At 44.3% G+C, this 19,921-nt stretch overlaps 1 protein-coding gene across 5 annotated transcripts in view; it reads left to right on the forward strand.

Moving 5' to 3' along the window:
• The window catches only part of LOC137095101 (serine/threonine-protein kinase SMG1-like), a 181,801-nt gene that overhangs the window by 68,331 nt on the left and 93,549 nt on the right, over positions 1-19,921 (forward strand). For all 5 annotated transcript variants that reach the window (XR_010908790.1, XM_067461347.1, XM_067461346.1 and 2 more), the window contains 7 exons: positions 954-1,063; positions 2,527-2,674; positions 3,048-3,207; positions 6,670-6,790; positions 8,232-8,480; positions 9,264-9,548; positions 18,963-19,107. Coding sequence is in view for 4 of the 5 variants with exons in the window: in XM_067461347.1 (XP_067317448.1) it covers positions 954-1,063; positions 2,527-2,674; positions 3,048-3,207; positions 6,670-6,790; positions 8,232-8,480; positions 9,264-9,548; positions 18,963-19,107 (1,218 nt within the window). In the remaining variant the exon portion in view is untranslated. The remainder of the gene's footprint in view (positions 1-953; positions 1,064-2,526; positions 2,675-3,047; positions 3,208-6,669; positions 6,791-8,231; positions 8,481-9,263; positions 9,549-18,962; positions 19,108-19,921) is intronic.

Consider the following 19,921-nt stretch of genomic DNA (forward strand, 5'->3'; position numbering starts at 1 on the left):
ACATTTATTTTAAAGAAATTTAGTTTGAGTTCGCCTTTCTGAACAACACAGGTACCATTCATGACAGTGAAGTAAAATGAAAATATTCCTTTTCATGAATTGTGTATTTACATCTTGTGCTGTGGAGCTTCTATCTATCTATCTATCTATCTATCTATCTATTTATTTACAGTATTTATATTCTGCCCTTCTCACCCCGAGGGGGACTCAGGACAGATCACACAACACATATACAGCAAACATTTAATTCTGTTAGAGACTAACAGGACAGACACAGTACATAGATAGGGGTGTATAGGTTTTTCCCATCTTCTGTGTCTTGGAGGTTGTGCTCTATTATACCTGTGTGTGTGTATTTGTGTGTGTGTGTGCTGTTGCTCCATCCACCATGCCGAAGAGCCCTGTTCACAGACTTTCTCCTTTTGATCGAATCACCGGAATTTTTCTGATATTTCCTTATGGTATCATTAAAATACCTTCCCTGCATGGCAGGACCCACAGCTGCTTTCGATGTGCTAGATGGGCAGTGAGCTGGGCTGAAGGTCAAGTACTCACCCCTGATCCGGGCTTTGGACTGCCAACCTTCCGATTGGCAAGATTTATTGCAGCTGGTGGTTAACCTGCTGTGCTAAAACATAGCTTTGCAGATGTCACCAATAGTCATTCTGTCCACTGATACAGGAGACAGGAGCAGTTATTTTATATTTAAAGAACTAGGGAATCTTCTTTGTAGTCTCTGTGCATCACTTCATGAGTTTTCAGGTTCACTTGTATTGTGTGACTGCGCAGACAACTGCTTGAAGAAACACAGTACAGATACGCAACATGCTCTTCTCAACATTTGGACTAACATCTTCTTGGTATATGTGATTATTGGGGTGAAGAAAACCTCTGGTTTGATTTTAGCCTCATCTTGAAAATATAAATAAGAAAAGATTAAAACTGTATTGCAGGTCTCTAAGCAGTTTTGGATCAAGAGAGCTTGCAGAATGTACAGAACAACTAGAATTGCTTCCAGGGGAAGATATCAACCTACTTATTGGAGGAGCCAAAGAAAAAATAGGTACACATTGACAATTGTTGAACATGCAAACATTTCCAAGTCTGTACTTCATCATCATCATCATCATCATCATCATCATCATCATATTTAATTATTTTAATTGCCCTCCATCCGAGAATGCTCGAGGTGATATACAGCTAAATTGTAAAAGATAAAATACATACATACAGAAATTAAAAATTAACAGAGATTGAATGCTCTAGTAAAAAGCCAGGTCTTAAGTGCTAGAGTAAAAGGTCCTAAGTCACGCATGGCTCTCATATAGGGTAGCAAGAAATTCCATAAGGCAGGGGCAGAAATAAAAAAAGCCCTGCGTCTGGTACTTTCCAAGTGCACTTCGCTAGGACCCGGTATTTAGAGTAAGTCACGTTGGGCTGGTTGTTGCGACCTCCGATGGTGGGAGAAGGAGAGGCGGTCCCTAAGGTACGATGGACCCTGGCCGTAAAGAATTTTAAATGTCAGAACTAACATCTTATACAGGCCATGGTACTCAGTTGGAAGCCAATGTAAATGTTGCAGCACTGGTGTTATATGGCATTTCATTGGTGTTCTTGTGAGTAACCTGGCTGCCGCATTCTGAACAATACGAAACTTTCGGGTCGTAGACATCGGAAGGCCAACATACAGGGCGTTGCAATAGTCCAGCCTTGACATGATCGTGGCATGGATGACAGTTGCTAGAGCCTCGTCAGATAGGTAGGGTGCCAGTTGCCTCGTTTGTCGTAGATGGAAAAAGGCCTGTTTGCTGGCAGCTGCAACCTGAGCTTCCATTGTCAGCTGCAAATCCAGGACGACACCTAAGCTCTTAACAGTGGTGAATGGAGATAGAGCGGCACCATCTAAGGTAGGTAACGGATGAGTCAGACCTGCCGGGCGGCCATGCCAGAGAATCTCAGTCTTCGCCGGGTTCACCTTCAGTCTGCTAGCACGTAGCCAGTTCAACAGAGCTTCCAGACATAGGGTGAAATTGTCTGGAATTGACGTTGCTCCAGGCTCCAGGCGTAGAAGGTGTTGGGTTAGGACTCTTGAGAAGGTCAGTCGAGTAATTCACTGTCATTGCATTACTGCCTTTATACCAGCTGTCCAAAGAAGGAAATTAATGTCCCAATCCATTATTACCATTGCCCCTTATTCTCTCCCTCAGTTTTCCTTGTTTTTCCTTGTCAGCTAGTTGAGAAATACCATATTTTACTGAATGTAAGACACTATTAAATCTAAAACGCACTGTGTTTTTGAAGCTTCAATTTTAGGGGAAAAGAAATTTCTTAGAATATCTTTTAAAATTCCTCTGCATGCACAATAATACCTTTTTGTTGTTGTTTCAATGTAGCTCTCACTCTCCACATTGTGTATTCACTCAGTATATGATGTTAGCTTTGCATATTTGTGTGGGAACAGAATTGAAAGCTAATGAAATGTCAGCCACTACTGTTATATTTAGATGTGCTCATAATATTTAACAGATATGAAGAAGCTTCTTCCTAACATGCTGTCCCCTGATCCAAGAGAACTTCAGAAAGCAATTGAGGTTCAGCTCCTGCGAAGCTCAGTATGTTTGGCAACGGCGATTAACCACATTGAACAGGAGCAAAAGTGGCAACCTATTACTGAGTGAGTTTTAAAAATGCTAATTTATCTTACCTGCTTTTTAGAAGAGGAGAAGAAGTGTGCTTTTTTATTAAGGCAACCATAACTAAAGACTAGTTTTTTGATGTGTGGGTTCTCTCTAACCCCAGTCTCCACTTCAGTTAGAACATGCACAATATATACGTGTAAGGCTGATACATTAATATTGAAGATATGGTAGAACCATGTACTGTTCTCATTTTTATAAATTAAAGTAGATTTATACAGTGTATCAATAAACCTACTTTAATGTTGCCTATTTGTAATTTTTATATTTGAGAGTTGTATACTTGATTTGCACAAGCAGATTTGTTTTTTGTTTTAACAAGACATTATAGCATATAAACTTTTATTTCAGGAACCTTATAAAATATTTGAAACAGACTTCGCGGATTGCCATTGGACCTCTAAGACTTGCCACTCTGACAGTGTCTCAGTCTTTGCCAGTATTGAGTACACTCCAGCTGTATTGTTCATCTGCCTTGGAAAATACAGTGTCAAATAGGCTTTCTTCAGAGGTATATTTCTCTGCATGCTCAAGAAGTATTCTGTGATTTCACATAGCATTAATGTATGTGAGTGTGGGGGTGAGAGGGCCACTCTGCAGTGAGAGTAGAGGATTTTTTTTCCATTTTCTATTTGAAAAGACACCACTAGTTAAACCTTTTTTGTGAATTCACCCCTTTTTTGGACTGCCGCACCTTTATATGCATAGAGAAACATATGGAATATGCTAACTGCGAGTAATGTTTTACATCTGAAAATATGGATTCAAGCCCGTGAAATTTTGTCCCATAATGAATTTCTTCATGTTTTAGGGAGCCATCAAATTTACCCTTGTTTTAATGCAATATCTCTAATCCCTGCCACCCAGAAACAACTACATCCCGCTTAGACTACTGCAACGCTCTCTACGTGGGGTTGCCTTTGAAGACTGCCCGGAAGCTGCAGCAAGTCCAACGCGCGGCATCCAGATTACTAACGGGGGCTGGGTACAGGGAGCACACCACTCCGCTGTTACGCCAGCTCCACTGGCTGCCAATTAGCTTCCGAGCACAATTCAAAGTGCTGATGTTGACCTATAAAACCCTAAACGACTCCGGCCCTGTTTACCTCTCCGAACGTATTCTCCCCTACAAACCATCAAGATTACTAAGGTCATCTGGAGAGGCCCTGCTCTCGGTCCCACCAGCCTCGCAAGCGCGCCTGGTGGGGATGAGGGACAGGGCCTTCTCGGTGGTGGCCCCGCGACTCTGGAACTCTCTCCCTCTGGAGGTCAGAACCGCCCCATCCATCCTAACATTTAGGAAACGGGTGATGACGTGGCTGTGGAGTCAGGCCTTTGAGGAATGAGACAACACCATAGGACTCTGGGTGGAAGTTGATGTAGATCCATCTTAATAGGACGACTGACCACTGTAGTTTTATATTTAGTGTATTTTAAAGTTAATGTGTAATTTGTGATATATGATATTTTAATGAATGTATATGTTTTTATGGCTGTAAACCGGGCTGAGTCCCTCAACGAGGTTGAGAAGCTCGGTATACAAAACTGTGAAATAAATAAATAAATAAATAATAGTATTCAACAGTTGTATTACAGGAGAGGATTGATCATTTGTAAGTATGTTGGCTCAAGAAAGCATAGCTCAAAATATCCTACCTTGCTTATGGAGAAGTTTTGATCTGACACTTTTAAAATATATATAATAGTTTTATTAACCATGTGAATTGTTGCTGCTAAGGGAAAGAATGACTTGATTATTGAAAGAATTGAAAAACAAGCCCTGGAAACAGCAACAAAAAGCCCACTATATGGTTCTGATGTAATTTGGAGCCATGGAGAAGAACTAAAAACCTACACCCACAGATAGATACCTACATAAAAGCTCCAACCATCACCCAAGTAGAAAACAAAGCACAATTAAAGCCCTAGCAGACCATGTAAAAAGAATTTGTGAACCCTCCTCCAAGGTGAACTGGACCACCTACACTGGGCTCTACAGGCCAATGGAGACTCCACCAGAAGAGTTGCAAGACTAAGAAGAAGCCACAAGAGTCAAGACAGAGATCCACGCAGAGGAAAAGTGTTCTTGCTATATATCAAGGGAGCCACTGACCGCAGAGGGAAACTGATGAAGAAACAACCTACAAACTACCTACAGTCCCACCAGGAAAATCCAACAAATGCTACGCTTAATAAAGGACAAGAGGGATTCTCTCACCTCTGCAGGAGTCTACCGTATACCATGAAACTGTGGATAAATCTACATAGGGCCCACCAAACGGAGCATTGCCCAAATACGAATCAAGGAACATGAAAGGCACTGTAGACTAATTCAACCAGGGAAGTCAACCATATCAGAGCACATGATTAACCAACCTGGATACAACATATTATTTGAGAACACAGAAAAGCTGAACTACTCTGACAACCAACACGTCAGTCTACACAGAGAAACCATTGAAATCCACAGGCATGTGGACAATTTCAACAAAAAGGGGGAAATCATGAAAATGAACAAAATCTGTCTACCAGTACTAAAAAAAACTCTAAAATCAGGACAGTTAAAAAAAGAACAACACTCAGAAAAGTCCAGCTAATACCTCCCAACAAAAGATGGCCCTAGGCAAGAAGCAGAAAAGAAAAATGGGTTCCCCTGACACTGTGGAGACCAAAATTCACTGATTGTGAAAATAACTAAATTAACTAAATGTATATATTACACATGCACATATCAAAAAAATTGGACTGCCATATTCACATTAAGTAGAAACAACTGGTCTTCTCTTGAAATATAAAACACAGTCTTCGGTTTCGACTCGCAAGAGCCTTCGTCAGGTGGTTGGGTTCAAATTATCACAAAAAGCTCAACTTTTGAGGTGAGCAATTCACCAAGTGTCTTCTGGAGGGGTGGATCCTAAGGGGACATAGATAGTGGAGCTAGTCTTTGTTGAGCAATATACCCTGCAAGGAGTTTTATTCTGTGGCGAGTATAGGATAGGGCTCTTGCGAGTCGAAATCGGTCGTAGGTTGGATTCAATTCATGTGACTACTGGAGTCTACTCATATGGAATAAAGACCAGGACATTTACTCTCAAGAAGACTGTGTTTTATATTTCAAGAGAAGACCAGTTGTTTCTTCCTAGGCAAGAAGCAGCCAGGCTTTGAAGCTGCAAAGCATTTAAGATGGTCAAGTGCAACATTCACACTTGACTCCAACATATAAGAGTTCTTTCTCCCACCCTGGACACTCCCCAGATATATAATCTCACTTGCCTGGTTTCCGCAGACCTCACAACCTCTGAGGAAACCTGCTATAGATGTGGATGAAACGACAGGAGAGAATGCTTCTGGAACATAGCCATACAGCCCGGAAAACTCCCAGCAACCCAGGCTTGATTATTCACAAAAAAATATACTTATTAAAATGGCTATGCTAAGGCATGGAAAGACTGTGAGGTATCAGATAATGGTTTGTTTCCTCCAGTGCCCAGGAAAAGGAGGAGTCATGTGACCTATGTATTTATGAGGAAGTCTGAGATTTCACCCTTTTCTTCTGGCCTTAGCTAAGGATAGAGATTATGTTAACTCATCTCAGTGCTTTGACTTTTAGATTCAGGGTAATGGAGCACACCATCGAACAAGCTGGCAACCTTTCGAGATATAGGAGGAGTCAATGACCTGCCCCATCAAAGATTCTTGGAAGTGTATTCTGTTTCCCCTCAGGGAGCCAAATTCCACAGTACGGGCATAAATCCAGTGAATTAAACAGGAGTATAAAATCAAATTTGCAAATTTGTACTGATAGAATATAACTGTAGCATGTCAAACAGTGATAGAGAGGGATATGATCAGTGGCATCTGTACTAGGCATGTTGTAACTTTGGGAGTGAACATTTTATTAAACCCTGGGGAGGCCAGAGGTGTTTCAATATCCTGGAGGGCTATCAAGCACTAATTGTTTGTGTTTTTACAGGATTGTCTCATTCCTCTCTTCAGTGAAGCATTGCGTTCATGCAAGCAGCAAGATGTGAGGCCATGGATGCACGCCTTGAGATATACCATGTACCAGAACCAATTGCTTGAGAAACTTAAAGGTAATAGATATTAAAGCATGCAAGGGGTCTTGTAAAGCTTTAGAGACTGACTGAGAGAAAGAAACTGGTATCAGAAGCTTTTATAGACCACTTCCTCAAGTGCGTACTCAAGTGCTTACCATATATAGTTATGTATAAGTTCATTTCGTATATAAGTGAAAGGCAGTTTTGGGGGTAAAAATTAAGGTGTTTTTTTTTTTATTTGACCTGTGGATTAAGATATTTTCTGGTGTATAAGACTACATTTTGACCCAAGAAAATCTTCTCAAAAGTCAGGGATTGTCTTATACAAAGGAGTGGCCTTATACGTGGGAATCGTCTTATACACAGGAGTAGTCTTATACACCGGGAGTCGTCTTATAGAGTGAGTGTTGAAACTTCCAATCTGGATTGGAGGATCTGTGGTTGCTGCATATGGCGGGGGGGACGGACTCAAAAATGGCAGTGGCAGCATCCCTGCTGCATGCAGCAACTGTATGAAAACATTAAGGGCGACGCTGTACAAGTACGGTAGAAGAAAATCAGTTCATCAGGATTCGTGGACTTAATGCGGTCCTGATGGTGAGGTGAAGGGGCACCTCACCGGGAGCTGTAAGTGAAGGGCGGAGCAAGCTGCAGGTGTCCGGGGTGCCCGGGGTATGGAAAAAAGAGAGAGTGGCACCGGGCCCAGAAAAACACACCTCTTTTACCTGTCTGGCCTGCCCTTGTATCCTATTATCGTACCTCCTCCTCTGCCTCTCAGATCTCGCTCCTGAAGACTGCAGTGAAGCAGTGCATGTGCGAGATATGAGAGGCAGAGGAGGAAAATTACCATATTGAAATCAAATCTGATGCTTTTTAAATTTTTGTTTGGCGTGCGTTGGAAGAGGGGTAGTCTTATATACCAAACTCTATATTTTAACTGGAAAAGTTGAGGGTCCTCTTATACGCCCTGTCTTATATGCTGGAAAATATGGTAGTTATTTTTAAGCTGATTTTTCTAGATTTGTACATGAGTATATAGGGATGTCTATGAAAGCTTATCCTACCAGCCTCTTTCTTGCCAATTAATCTCAAAAATGGTATCAAATCATTTGCATTATTATATTCCAGGCTAACAACTCTTTATCTCTAAATAGCATGCTAAAGTAGAAGCCTCTCTGTCTTACATGTTTAAGGAATAACCAGTTTCAGATTCATGTTTTTGTTTTTCCATTTTTAAAGCTTGCTGGGTTTTTTAAAACTTGTTTTTGGAAGTCCATGAACTATTTCCTCTCAGGCTACCAATAAAAATGGAAGAGCCAATTTCATATATTCCAGGTAGTTTTAGGCTTAAGGAGATACTTTCACATTTGAGTAAATGTGTAAATTGAGCCCAAAGCAGTACTGCTTGTGTGGCTTGTTAAAAGTGAATGTTTTTAAAAAGATTTCACTGTACATTTGTGGCTCTGTATATTTTCAGAGCAAAGTATTCCACTTCAAAGCCATTTAATGGAACTGGGGCTTACTGCTGCAAAATTTGCTAGGAAATGTGGGAATGTTGCCCTGGCCACACGACTGCTTGCTCAGTGCAGTAAAATTCAACTTGGAAAAACCACAACAGCCCAAGATTTAGTCCACCATTTTAAGAAACTGTCAGCACCCATTCAGATGGATGAAAAATGGGGCCCTGAACTAGAAATTGAGAAAACAAAGTTGTTATACACAGCAGGTAAGTGGGTTTTTTCCCCAGAATTTACATTTACATTTAGTTGTATCTTCTTAATGCATTTCTTTGAGTTTAGAAGAACAAGAGTTATTTTTTAAATGTGTGTGTAATTACATTTTACATTGGGTTTCAGAACTGAAAGAGTATTAACAATTATTCCCTTTAATTTTATTTTGTGTCAAAAACATTGCATAAATAAATTAGTATAAAACTGATAAAATAGAGGGAATGTAAGCGGCTAAATAATTTTAGACCAAAACCGGGCAACAGTAGCCGTGTTGTCTATAGTTTGAAACAGTTCTTCCTCTGTGCATGAGGCAGGGCATTGTGGGCAAGCATACAGGTTCTGAGTTGTTTGTTCTGCTCTACAGTTGCAACAGGCAGAGGGTTCTTCTAGGTTGTGCCATTTTGCCAGGTTGCCTTTTGATCTGCCCACTCCACTTCTGAGTCTGTTCAGGGACTTCAAAGTTTCCCATTCTCGGTTTGTCCTTGGAGGCACACCCTCTTTGGGGGGCATTCAGTTGGGATTGTCCAGAGGAGTACTCTTGCTGTGGTAGCTGTGGTAGCCAGCAGCAATGGTAGCCAGGAGCAGACAGTCTTTCTTCACCTTTTAGATGATGTTTGTCGTCTTTCTCATCTCTACAGGATTCTGCCAGGAAACTTTTGCTTGATATACAAAAGAAATGTGTTTTAAAGAATGTTGTCCTTTTCTGAAACCTGCATAAATAAAACGTAAGCTTTAAATAATAATAATAATAAAACAATTACACAAAATATCCTTTTTAGGCCAGTCAATCCATGCAATGGAAATGCTGAGTTCATGTGCCATATGCTTCTGTAAATCTGCCAAAGCGGAATATGCTGTTGCCAAGTCTATCCTTACGCTCGCCAAATGGATCCAAGCTGATTGGAAGGAGATTTCAGGACAGCTGAAGCAAGTCTACAGAGCGCGGCAGCAACAAAATCTCACTGGTCTTTCTACATTGTCTAAAAACATCTATAGTTTGATTGACTTGCCATCTGTTAATACCATAGAAGAAGACTATCCCAGAATTGAAAGTGAATCCACAGGTAGGGGGGGGGGGGGGATCTCATGTTGGAGTTGTGCTTTGTTTGCATATATATTTGACATGGGAGCTCTAAAACTTGAGTAACAAGTGTCATTTTGAGATAACTTTAGTATTGGGTAATTGCATTACTATTTATTTATTTGCATTATTTGTATTCTGCACTTCTTACCCCGAAGAAGAGTCAGAGCAGATCACAGAACACATATATGGCAAACATTCAATGCCATTATACACTGACAAGACAGAACTGTACATAGATAGAGGTATATATAGGCTTTCCCATCCTTGGCGTCTTGGAGGCTGTGCTCGGTTCTGGCCAGTTCTTTTCATTATGAGTTCAATTATGAGTTCCACATCCTTTTAAAAAATGTGGCTCTTGTGGTGGCAATGTGCCCGATACAGATGGGCACTCGATGTGCTTGCTCTGCTTGGGGGAATCCCATCGCCCCTAGTCCTGCCAAGTCTGTCTGGCATTCACCCCAAGAGCCCAGAAAGACAGGGAATCAAGGTTTAAGGCGCTGTTCTATGAGAGAGCCCTGGCCCTGAGCATCACCTGCCCGGAGAAGCGCCCAGCCCAAATCACTTTCTACTCCACAAATGCTGAAGGGCCTGCCTCTTCCCAATCGCCTCAACCCACCCAGGAGGCGAATGGCAACTCCCAGCCGGAGCCTGCGAAAAGAGCTAAGACCTCCAAACATGGCAAAGCCACCCCCAAACAGAAAGAAGGACTCAAGAAGAGCAAGAAGAGGAGGCAACCCAGGGAGGGGGACTTGCCCCCGAGTCCCTGATTGTCAGCAGGCATAGCCCAGCTTGGTGCTGCCCAGGAGCCATCTCCCAGTCCCCAGTTAATGGCAGACTTAACTCAGCAAAGTGTGGCCCAAACAGCTTCCCCCCTCATGAATGGGGGGGGGGGAGGGTGTCAGCTCCTCCAAAGTTCTCGCCAACTGCATGGAGAGCCAAGATTGGGCCAGTCCAGGAGCGATCGTTAGTCCTCTCGGGCTGATGGACTTACCTGTGGCGATCCATCAAGCGAAGGGCTCGCAAACCCTGTCAGGCCTCAACAATCCCAAGAAGGGGTATTGACTGCCGAAAAGCAAAGAAGGGCTGCTAGAAAAGGCTACTCCCAAGAGCACCATCCATGCCACGTGCCTCAGCACCGGTGCAGATCCCCTTCTGTGAGCTCTTGGAGTTCGCGGTCCCGAAGCCCATCAGGACTGTATGACGAGGACGACTACTTACCTGAATGCTATCACTCTCGCTACCACTGCGACTACGGGCACTATAAGTATGCCATGCCCCATTTGATAAAAGTTATTGCTGCCATTTTGATTACTGCCATTATGGTAGCCATACTCACCCATTTGTGGTGGCCATGCCTACCAACCCAGGCCACACCCATTTTGGCGGGATGAATTCGGCTCTGCCCTTGCTTGGAGCCGCGGAGCACTCTTCAAGAGTAGTAACCGCACTTCCTCAGCAGCCCAAACAACCCGGTACCACTCCAGTTCCTGCCGCTGTTCACCCTCCAGCACCGATCGTTAGTGGTGCAGTCCCAGGAGAGGAATCGGGACCATATGCTGGGCTCCTCGGATTTGGAGGACCCCTCTTTTGAGGGTCGATTCACGACCAGAACTGGAGGCACTGCCTATGGAGGACATCGGGGGCTTCTCTGCCTTAATGATTAGGATGTCGCATGCCCTATAATTGACAGTTCCACAGCCTGCCAAAGTTGTGGAGGATCCAATGTTTCCCTCGTCCAAACAGCATAATCACCCAACCACGATATTGCCTTCACTGTCTTTCTTCCTGCAGTTCAGTAAAGCCTCAGGTTTAGCCCTATCTGCGGTGCCAGCTACGCCTAAAAGTGCGGAGAACCTTTACAAAGTAGATCTCTCTGCTGCCCCCTGGCTAGCGAGGCAACCTAAGCCAAACTCCATTGTGGTGGATGTCAGTCAACCCCAACCCTCCCAAAGATCCCAAACAACTCCCTCAGACAAAGGGAAGAAGCTAGAGGAGCTAGGGAAAAAGATCTATGCCTCAACCTTCCTTGCATCCAGAATGGCGCATTATGCAGCATACATGGCTGGCTACCAGGATTACTTATGGAGCAAATCAGCAACTTACTTTGATCTCCTCCCATCCAATGAGCAGAGGATGGTGAAAGCCTTTCAACAAGAAGCCATATTCTTGGCCTCCTTTCAGAAAGACCTGGCCAAGCATATGGCGGATGAAGCAGGCTAGCGCTTAGCAACGGCCGTAGCCCTCCGCCATCACGCATGGATCAGAGCATCAGGACTATCTCAATCAGCTAGAACAGTAATTGAGGATCTACGTATGGATGAGGCTGGGCTTTTTAACCCAGATACATACTTTCAATTAAAACACACACAGAAAATGCACCAGATAGCTCATAGGTATGGTTTCTCTCCCTTTCGCAGCATCATAGACCATACTGACCGAATCGATTTCAGCACCACCATAGACATTACAGCCCACTAGCATTCAGAGGGCGCCAGTGCCAATCCTCCTCGACAACGGCTGCCAGAAAGCCTCCACTACCATAGAAAAGTCAACAACGTGGAGGAAGTAAACAAACTGAGTGCCAGAGGCACAGCTTCTAACCAGCAGGCCAGAAACAACTCTTCAATACATACCTCAGTTACAAAAGTTCAGTGTTCTACAGTTGACTCCGTTGAGTCTTGTTCTTTGTTCGACAGTTTCACACCCTGCGATAGCCCTCCTGCAGGAGCCTTTCAAGATCGCCTGGTTCCTTTCGTGCATGCGTGGAAAAGGATAACCACAGATTCCTGGGTTCTTTCAATAGTAGAGAATGAATATGCCATAGAATTTCAACAGTAACCACCAGTGGGAAACATTAAGATAACTAACCCCTCACCCAAACGAGGAGATATCAGCTCTTTTGGATGAAGGAGCTATTTCCAAACTCAAATTCTCTGAGGCTAAGTACTGTTTCCTTTCCAGATACTTCTTAATTTCCAAGAGAGGTGGTGGCCTCCACCCCATACTAGATTTAAGGGATGTCAGTTATTTCATCAAGCCTTGCACATTCCGGATGGTCACCCTCTCGACTATCATCCAACTATTAAGACCAGAAACGTGGTTTGCAACAATCGATCTGCGGGACGCATATTTTCATTTTTCAATTAGACCAGATCATCGCAGGTTTCTTAGTTTTGCCTTAGGCACCCAGTTATATTCTTTCAATGTACTCCCTTTTGGACTTGTAACAGCTAGAACAGTAATTGAGGATCTATCTATGGATGAGGCTGTATTACGAAATATATTGCAGTCGTAGCTGCGTAATTGAGCCAGAGAGGAGTCATAATGTTTCCATATTTAGACGACTGGCTCTCACGGCACAATCAAAGTCAGGCCTCCATTCTGATGTTTCCTTCACGCTGTCTCTCTTACAGAGCCTAGGACTCATGGTCACCTTTGAAAAATCCATTTTGAGCCCTTCTTCTCATGTCCAATTCATTGGTGCGACCATAGATTCCATTGAAGAAAAGGCCTAACTTCCAGAAGACTGTTTTCGCGCCATTAGATCTGCTGTGGACAACATTTGTGCTTGGAGATATTCTTCTGCTTGGGTCATACAATCTCTGCTGGGCACATGGCCTCAACGGCATCTGTCACCAAGTTTGCAAGGCTCAGGATGCGCCCACTGCAACACTGGTTTCTGCATGTATTCAGACCTCAAACCGACAGCCAAAACATGTGGCTTCACCCACCCCAACGCATCCTATCCTTCCTCCGATGGTGGGCTCAGAGAAAGCATGTCCTTTCAGGCATGCCCTTCCAACAACCTCGTCCGTCCCGTTGGCTTTCAACGGATGCCTCGATGTAAGGGTGGGGGGTGCACATCCAGGACTTGACAATACACGAGCAGTGGTCCCAAGAGGAGGCAAGCCATCACATTAATTATCTCGAACTCTAGGCAGTACAGAAAGCTCTGTGTGCGTTTGAGCCCCAGATCACTGGACATACTGTGCAACTGCTAACAGCCATATGACAGTGGAATTTTACATCAACAAACAGGACGGAACACAACTAGATGTGGCAATATTGGAATGGTGCATTCCACGAAAGATCCATCTCACCGTGTGCACCTCCTGGGAGAGGAGAATCTCCTCGCTAACGCCCTCAGCCGGACAACAAACTCAAGCCACGAGTGGCAACTCCACCGAGCAGAATTCAACCTCCTAGCCCATCATTGTGGCCAGCCAGATGTTGACCTGATTGCGTCGCCAGTGAACAAACAATGCGGCACATTCTGTGCCAGACTTCGCCCCAGAACAGTGCCAGGATGCATCATGTACACATGGTCTCGGGGCCTGCTATACACATTCCCTCCAGTTCCTCTAATATCCAGGGTGGTTCCCAAGATGATCGTGGATGAGGCAGACTCTATGCCAGTCACCCCATGGTGGCCTCGCCAGCACTGGTTCGCCCTTCTCCTCCAAGCCTCTCGCAGGGAGTATCTCCGTTTGCGGTCCAGACCGGATCTACTGTCTATCCAGGAGGGTCAGGTCCACCACCCAGATCTAGCCTCCCTGCAACACACAGCTTTGAGGCTGTGACCCCAGCACCACTCTCTGAGGCGGTGCAACAGATAATCAATGCAGCCTAGAAAGCGGCAACCAAGAAGGCCTATACCTACAAATGGTCTCGGTTCCTAGAGTTCCTCAAGCCATTGGCGGCAGACCCGCTTACTGCCCCCACACCAATTACTTTGGACTTTCTGGTTCACCTGTCCAATAAAGGATTATCTTTGTCATCACTCAAGTGCTACCTGGCGGCCATCTCATGGCACAGACGACATGCAGGAGGCCTATCATGCTTCCATGACCCCCATGATCAGGCTGTTTCTTAAGGGTTACACTAATCTGCACCCACCGGTTGTGTCCCCCCTTCCCCCGGCGTGAAGCTTAAAACTAGTGCTCTCACAGTACTGGGAGGACGACCCCAGTAATCATCGGGAGAGGGATATGAGAATGATAGCGTGCTGGTCTCTAAAAAAAAGAAAGTCAGCGACAGATTCGGCTTCCATCTGTATTATGTGATTTCCCAAATATGATAATGAGAACCATTCTCCTTTGTCCCCCTTGACCTTGCAACTGATCAACGCTAGGTCAGTGGTGAACAAAACAGCAACCCTTCGAGACTTTATTGTTGATCAGAAGACAGATGTAATATACATTACAGAAACCTGGATACGGGAAAGAGATAATATTCCCTTATATGAACTAACACCTTCAGGTTTCCAGATGCTTCAAAGATCTCAAAAGGGGGGTTGAGGAGGGGTGGGTGGGAATAGTAGCCCGCAATCATTTCTCCATTAGAACTATTCCTACGCCAGATATTATGGGTATCAAATGTATAGGTTTGACATTAGCTGCTAGGGAAAGTGACTATCCTCTTAAATTATCGGGCCCCTGGGAATGAGAGCATCCCCGAATGAGAGCATCCCCAAGTTATTAGATCTTGTAGCAGACTGGGCCCTGAAGTTCCCAAGTCTCATCGTATTGGGAGACTTCAATTTACATGCAGATAGGTTGTTTTCTTCTTCAATTGCAAGGGACTAGTACAATCTATGGAAACAATAGGCTTCTCATTAATGGTGACTGGTCCTACTCATTGAGTTGGGCACACCTTGGACTTGATTTTTAGTATCAGAATACAAGTGACTCTCTTCAGTCTTGGAGATACCTTGGTCTGACCACTACATCCTGAACACTCAAATAGGGATTCCACTACCACAGTGTCTGGAGAAGGAACAAATTTTTGTGTGGCCAAGGAAGCTGATGGATCCTACTAGACTTTCGAGTGTTCTTAAAGAACTGGATTACACCGCTTATTCTCTATGTGAATGAGTGGAAAACAGGAACAAAAATCTATCAACTGCCTTAGATATAGTTGCCCCTAAACGGGCTCTTTGCCCTTGCCGGAATAGATCTCCATGGTTCACGAATGCATTACTTCAGATGAAACTTGAGTGGAAGAGATTAGAACATAAATGGCGCAAGAAACCTGATGAAACATCAAAGTTGGCTTTTGAAATACATCAAAAATCTATGAAGTAGCCACCAGAGAGGCCAAAAAGAATATAATTCCTCATTGATGGCATCCGCCATATCTCAACCTGCTCAAATATTTAAAATTGTTCGTAACATCACAAATACAACCCATCCGGCCAAAGATGTGGCTAGTCAAGATATTACAGCAGAGACCTTCCAGAGCCACTTTATAAATAAGATCAATCTGCTCCGCGAAGGGCTACCTCCCACAGAGGACACATGGAGGGAACTAGAGGCCATCTGGCCTTCTAGTGGCCAACTTCTAGAACATTTTGTGCCATTAGAAAGGGAAGACATGGAAAAGAATCTAGCTGCAGCAAGAGCAACCACCTGCTCCTTCAATCCTTGCCCCTCCCGGTTGGTTAAGGAGTGCTGGGAGGGACTACGAGATCCCTTAAGGAGCATCATCAACAGTTCCTTGGAGCAAGAAGTTTTTCCAGATTGCCTTAAAGAACAAGTGGTCCACCCTCTCTTGAAAAAACCAAGCCTAGACACTGCCATACCTAGTAACTATCGCCCAGTTTCAACCTTCCGTTTTTGAGCAAGGTGATTGAATGGACAGTGGCGGGGCAGCTACAGCAATTCTTAGATGAGACTGTGGGTTTGGACCCCTTTCAATCAGGCTTTCGTTCAGGTCATAGGACAGAGACTGTCTTGGTCGGTATTCCTGACGAAATTCGTCGTCAATTAGACTGAGGCGGATCAGCGCTATTAGTACTCTTGGCCTTCACAGCTGCATTTAACACAGTGGACCATGACTTGCTGATTCATCGATTGGCTATGTGTGGTGTACGAGGTTTAGCCCTGAAATGGTTCAGTTTGTTCCTCCGGGACCAGAGACAGAGGGTGGAGTGGTTAGACCAAAGCTCTGAGAGCTCCTGCCTTTGCTGTGGAGTTCCCCAGGGTGCTATCCTCTCACACCTGTTATTTAACATCTACGTCCGGCCACTTGCTGGACTGGTGCAGAGCTTTGGCATAGAGTGCTACCAGTATGCAGATGATACCCAGCTACCCTTCGTCTCAAACCTGGGACAACAGCGATTCCTGAGAACTTTAGGCTGTTTGGAAGCAGTGATGACTTGGTTGCGAACAAGCAGACTAAGAGTGAATCCTGCTAAAACTGAGATACTCTGGCCTGGCCAGCCGCCAGAATTAATCCAAGTTCTGCCTGATTTCGATGGGGAAGCTCTGGTTCCGTCTGCCACTGTTAAAAGCCTTGGGGTTGTGTTGGACTCATCGCTGACGATGGAGGCCCAGATCACTGCCATAATTAAGCAGACCTTTTTTCATCTTCGCCAGGCAAGGAAATTGGCATCCGACCTTTCAGTAGAAGCACTCGCAACAGTCACCACAAGGTTGGACTATTGCAACACCTTGTATGCCGGCCTTCCGAAGTCAACAACCCAGAAGATTCGGAAGGTCCAAAATGCAGCGGCCAGGCTGCTAGCGGGATCATCTATATGATCCCATATTACACTAATTCTGCAACAACTGCATTGGCTACCAGTAGAACATCGGATCTCTTACAAGATACTGATCCTGACATTTAGAGCTCAAAATGGCCAAGGACCTTTATATCTTAGGGACCGCCTCATTCCTTTTCTCTAACAGTGGTCACCTCGATTCACCCAGGAACATCTCCTATACATACCGGGCCCTAGTGAGGTACACCTGGAAGCTACAAGGCGTAGAGCTTTTTTGATCTATTCTCCAATTCTGTGAAACTCATTGCCTCCATACAATGTCGGAGTTGCTTCCTTTTGTAAAGGCACTCAAAACTTGGCTGTTTGGTTGTGCATTTAAGTAATCAGATCTAATTTGCCAAATAGCCACTGTTGAATGTTTTTATGTTGAATGTTTTCATATTGTGTAAATGCTATTTTAGATTGTAAGTCGCTCGAAGCACCTTGGTGGAGAGCGACTAATTAAGAAATAAAGTGAAGTTATCTAAACCACCATTTGAACCCATGGCGACTTGTGACATCTCTCATCTGCCATGGAAGACTGCATTCTTGGTGGCCATTACATCAGCCAGAAGAGTGAGTGTAATTTGTGCTCTGAGGGAGGACACCCCATACCTCTGCTTCTACAGAGAAAAGGTAGTACTCCGCCCTGATATTTCATTCCTGCCAAAGGTAGTCTCTCGCATCCATCTATCACAGGCTATCTCCTTGCTAGCATTTTCCCCTAATCCTTCCTCTCCTTTGGAAGTGGTTCTATACGTCAGGCGGGCTTTGGCTTTCTACACTAACAGGACTGCTCCACACAGAAAATCAGTCAACCTCTTTCTCAAGTACCGGAAAAACTTGCTGGGTTTGCCTGTATCGTCACAGAGGTTGGCCTCATGGATCGTCTCAAGAATAAGACTAGCCCCCTCAGCAGGTCTGTGCTCACTCAACAAAGGCCGTTTCCACCTCGCAGGCCTTCCTAAAGGGCATTCCCATTGATGACATCTGCAGGGCAGCGACTTGGTTAACTCTGTCGACATTCACCACACAGTACAAGTTGGATGCCCTGGCAAGGAAGGATGCAGCCTTCGGTTGAGCGGAGCTGTTTTCCTGCGTCGCATGACTCCGCCTCCAAAGGTTAGTAGCTTGCTAATCACCCACTATGTGCGTTTTTCACAAACTCCACGAAGAGAAAATGCAAGTTGCTTACCTGTAACTGTGTTTCCTCGAGTAGTAGTCTGTGAAATTCGCACATCCCCCGCCCATCCTCACAGTGGTCATGCCTTCCTCTCATAGCTGCTGCTGGCGACTATGGAACTAAGGCTCCGCCCCGCTCGGGCACTTACATTATAAATGGAGATAGTGGATGGGGCCTGTTTCATTTATAAGATTCTAGAAGGTTCTGAACAGCTGCGCATGCACAGAACTAAAACCCATTATGGGCAAATTTCACGGACTACCACTCGAGGAAACATTTACAGGTAAGCAACATGCATATTTTCATATTGCTTGAGATAAATCACAACTAACTTAAGCTCCATTGATTTCATTGCCGCTACCATACTATGTATCAAATCAATCCAGTATATTTAAATTTTAAAAAATGCTCCAGCAGTATTTCTTAGGCAACATATATGTCAAGACGGTCTAGGCTTCACTCTAAAAAGCAGAGGCATTGCAATAAAAAGGCATGTAAAAATCAAGCCATTTGGGCTTTTTCTAACCTTGTCACGTGTACCTTTTAAAATTAATCGCTACATGTTTTGTTCTCCATTCTGTTTCTTAAAACATTTTGTTAAATATTTCAAATATATAAATACATAACTGAAAATATACAAGACATTAACAACATTTTGTTCTCCATTCTAGTCAATATTGGTGTTGGAGAACCTGACTTCATTTTGGGGCAGCTCTACCACCTGTCTTCAGCTCAAGCGTCAGAAGTCGCTAAATCGTGGGCTGCACTTGCTAGCTGGGCTTACCGATGGGGCCGAAAGGTAGTTGATAATGCCAGGTAAATCTTGTTCTTAAACACTAAACAAGTTCAAAATGTGCTTCAGGCTAATGATTACAGGCAGTTGACTTTCTGACGGAATCATTATGACATATTTCTCTTAATCTTTGAACCTTTTTTGACAAGACTACTTTTTTCCTAATGTGTGAGCCTTGTGAGATGAGTAGAGCAAGGAAATGAGTAAGCTCGCCTTCATGAGCCGAGAGAAGAGTGCTCCAACGATTCCCATTTCTCATAGCCTAGGAAGTATAGGCATGCATGCCAACAGGAATAGTGAGAACAAGACATTGCCATTTCTCCTTGTCAGCTATTGGTTAATACCACGGTAGTCCATGCTCTGGTTACATCCTGTTTAGCGCAGGCCCCAACGGAAACTTCTCTAGTTTAAACTTTTCACGTTTGGCGGTAACCCCACTCAGTCCCCGGCAGGGCATAGAAGGCACCCCGCGCGCACACTCTGCAGTTCCTGTTTTTCCACCACAAGGCTTACTCCGGAACTTCTGCGATGTCCACGACTCGATTCAAGCATTGTACGCAGTGTTCTAGGAAGATTCCAGATTCGGATAAGCACTCTTTGTGCCTTATTTGCCTCGGCGAGGCCCATATTGCTGATTTCTGCCGTCATTGCCAAGCCTTAACGGCACAGTCTCGGAAGAACCGAGTTCACCGCCTGCGGTACTTGCTATACCAGCAGTCTCTGGCACCGGCACCCTCGATGTCAGCTGTCCGACCATCGACATTGACTGCACAACCGTTGACCTCGACAGCGGCATTGACCTCCCAACCGGCCGATCTGCCCTCACAACCCGCGACT

This window comes from Anolis sagrei, chromosome Y (assembly GCF_037176765.1).
Source record: "Anolis sagrei isolate rAnoSag1 chromosome Y, rAnoSag1.mat, whole genome shotgun sequence".
NCBI lineage: Eukaryota > Metazoa > Chordata > Lepidosauria > Squamata > Dactyloidae > Anolis > Anolis sagrei.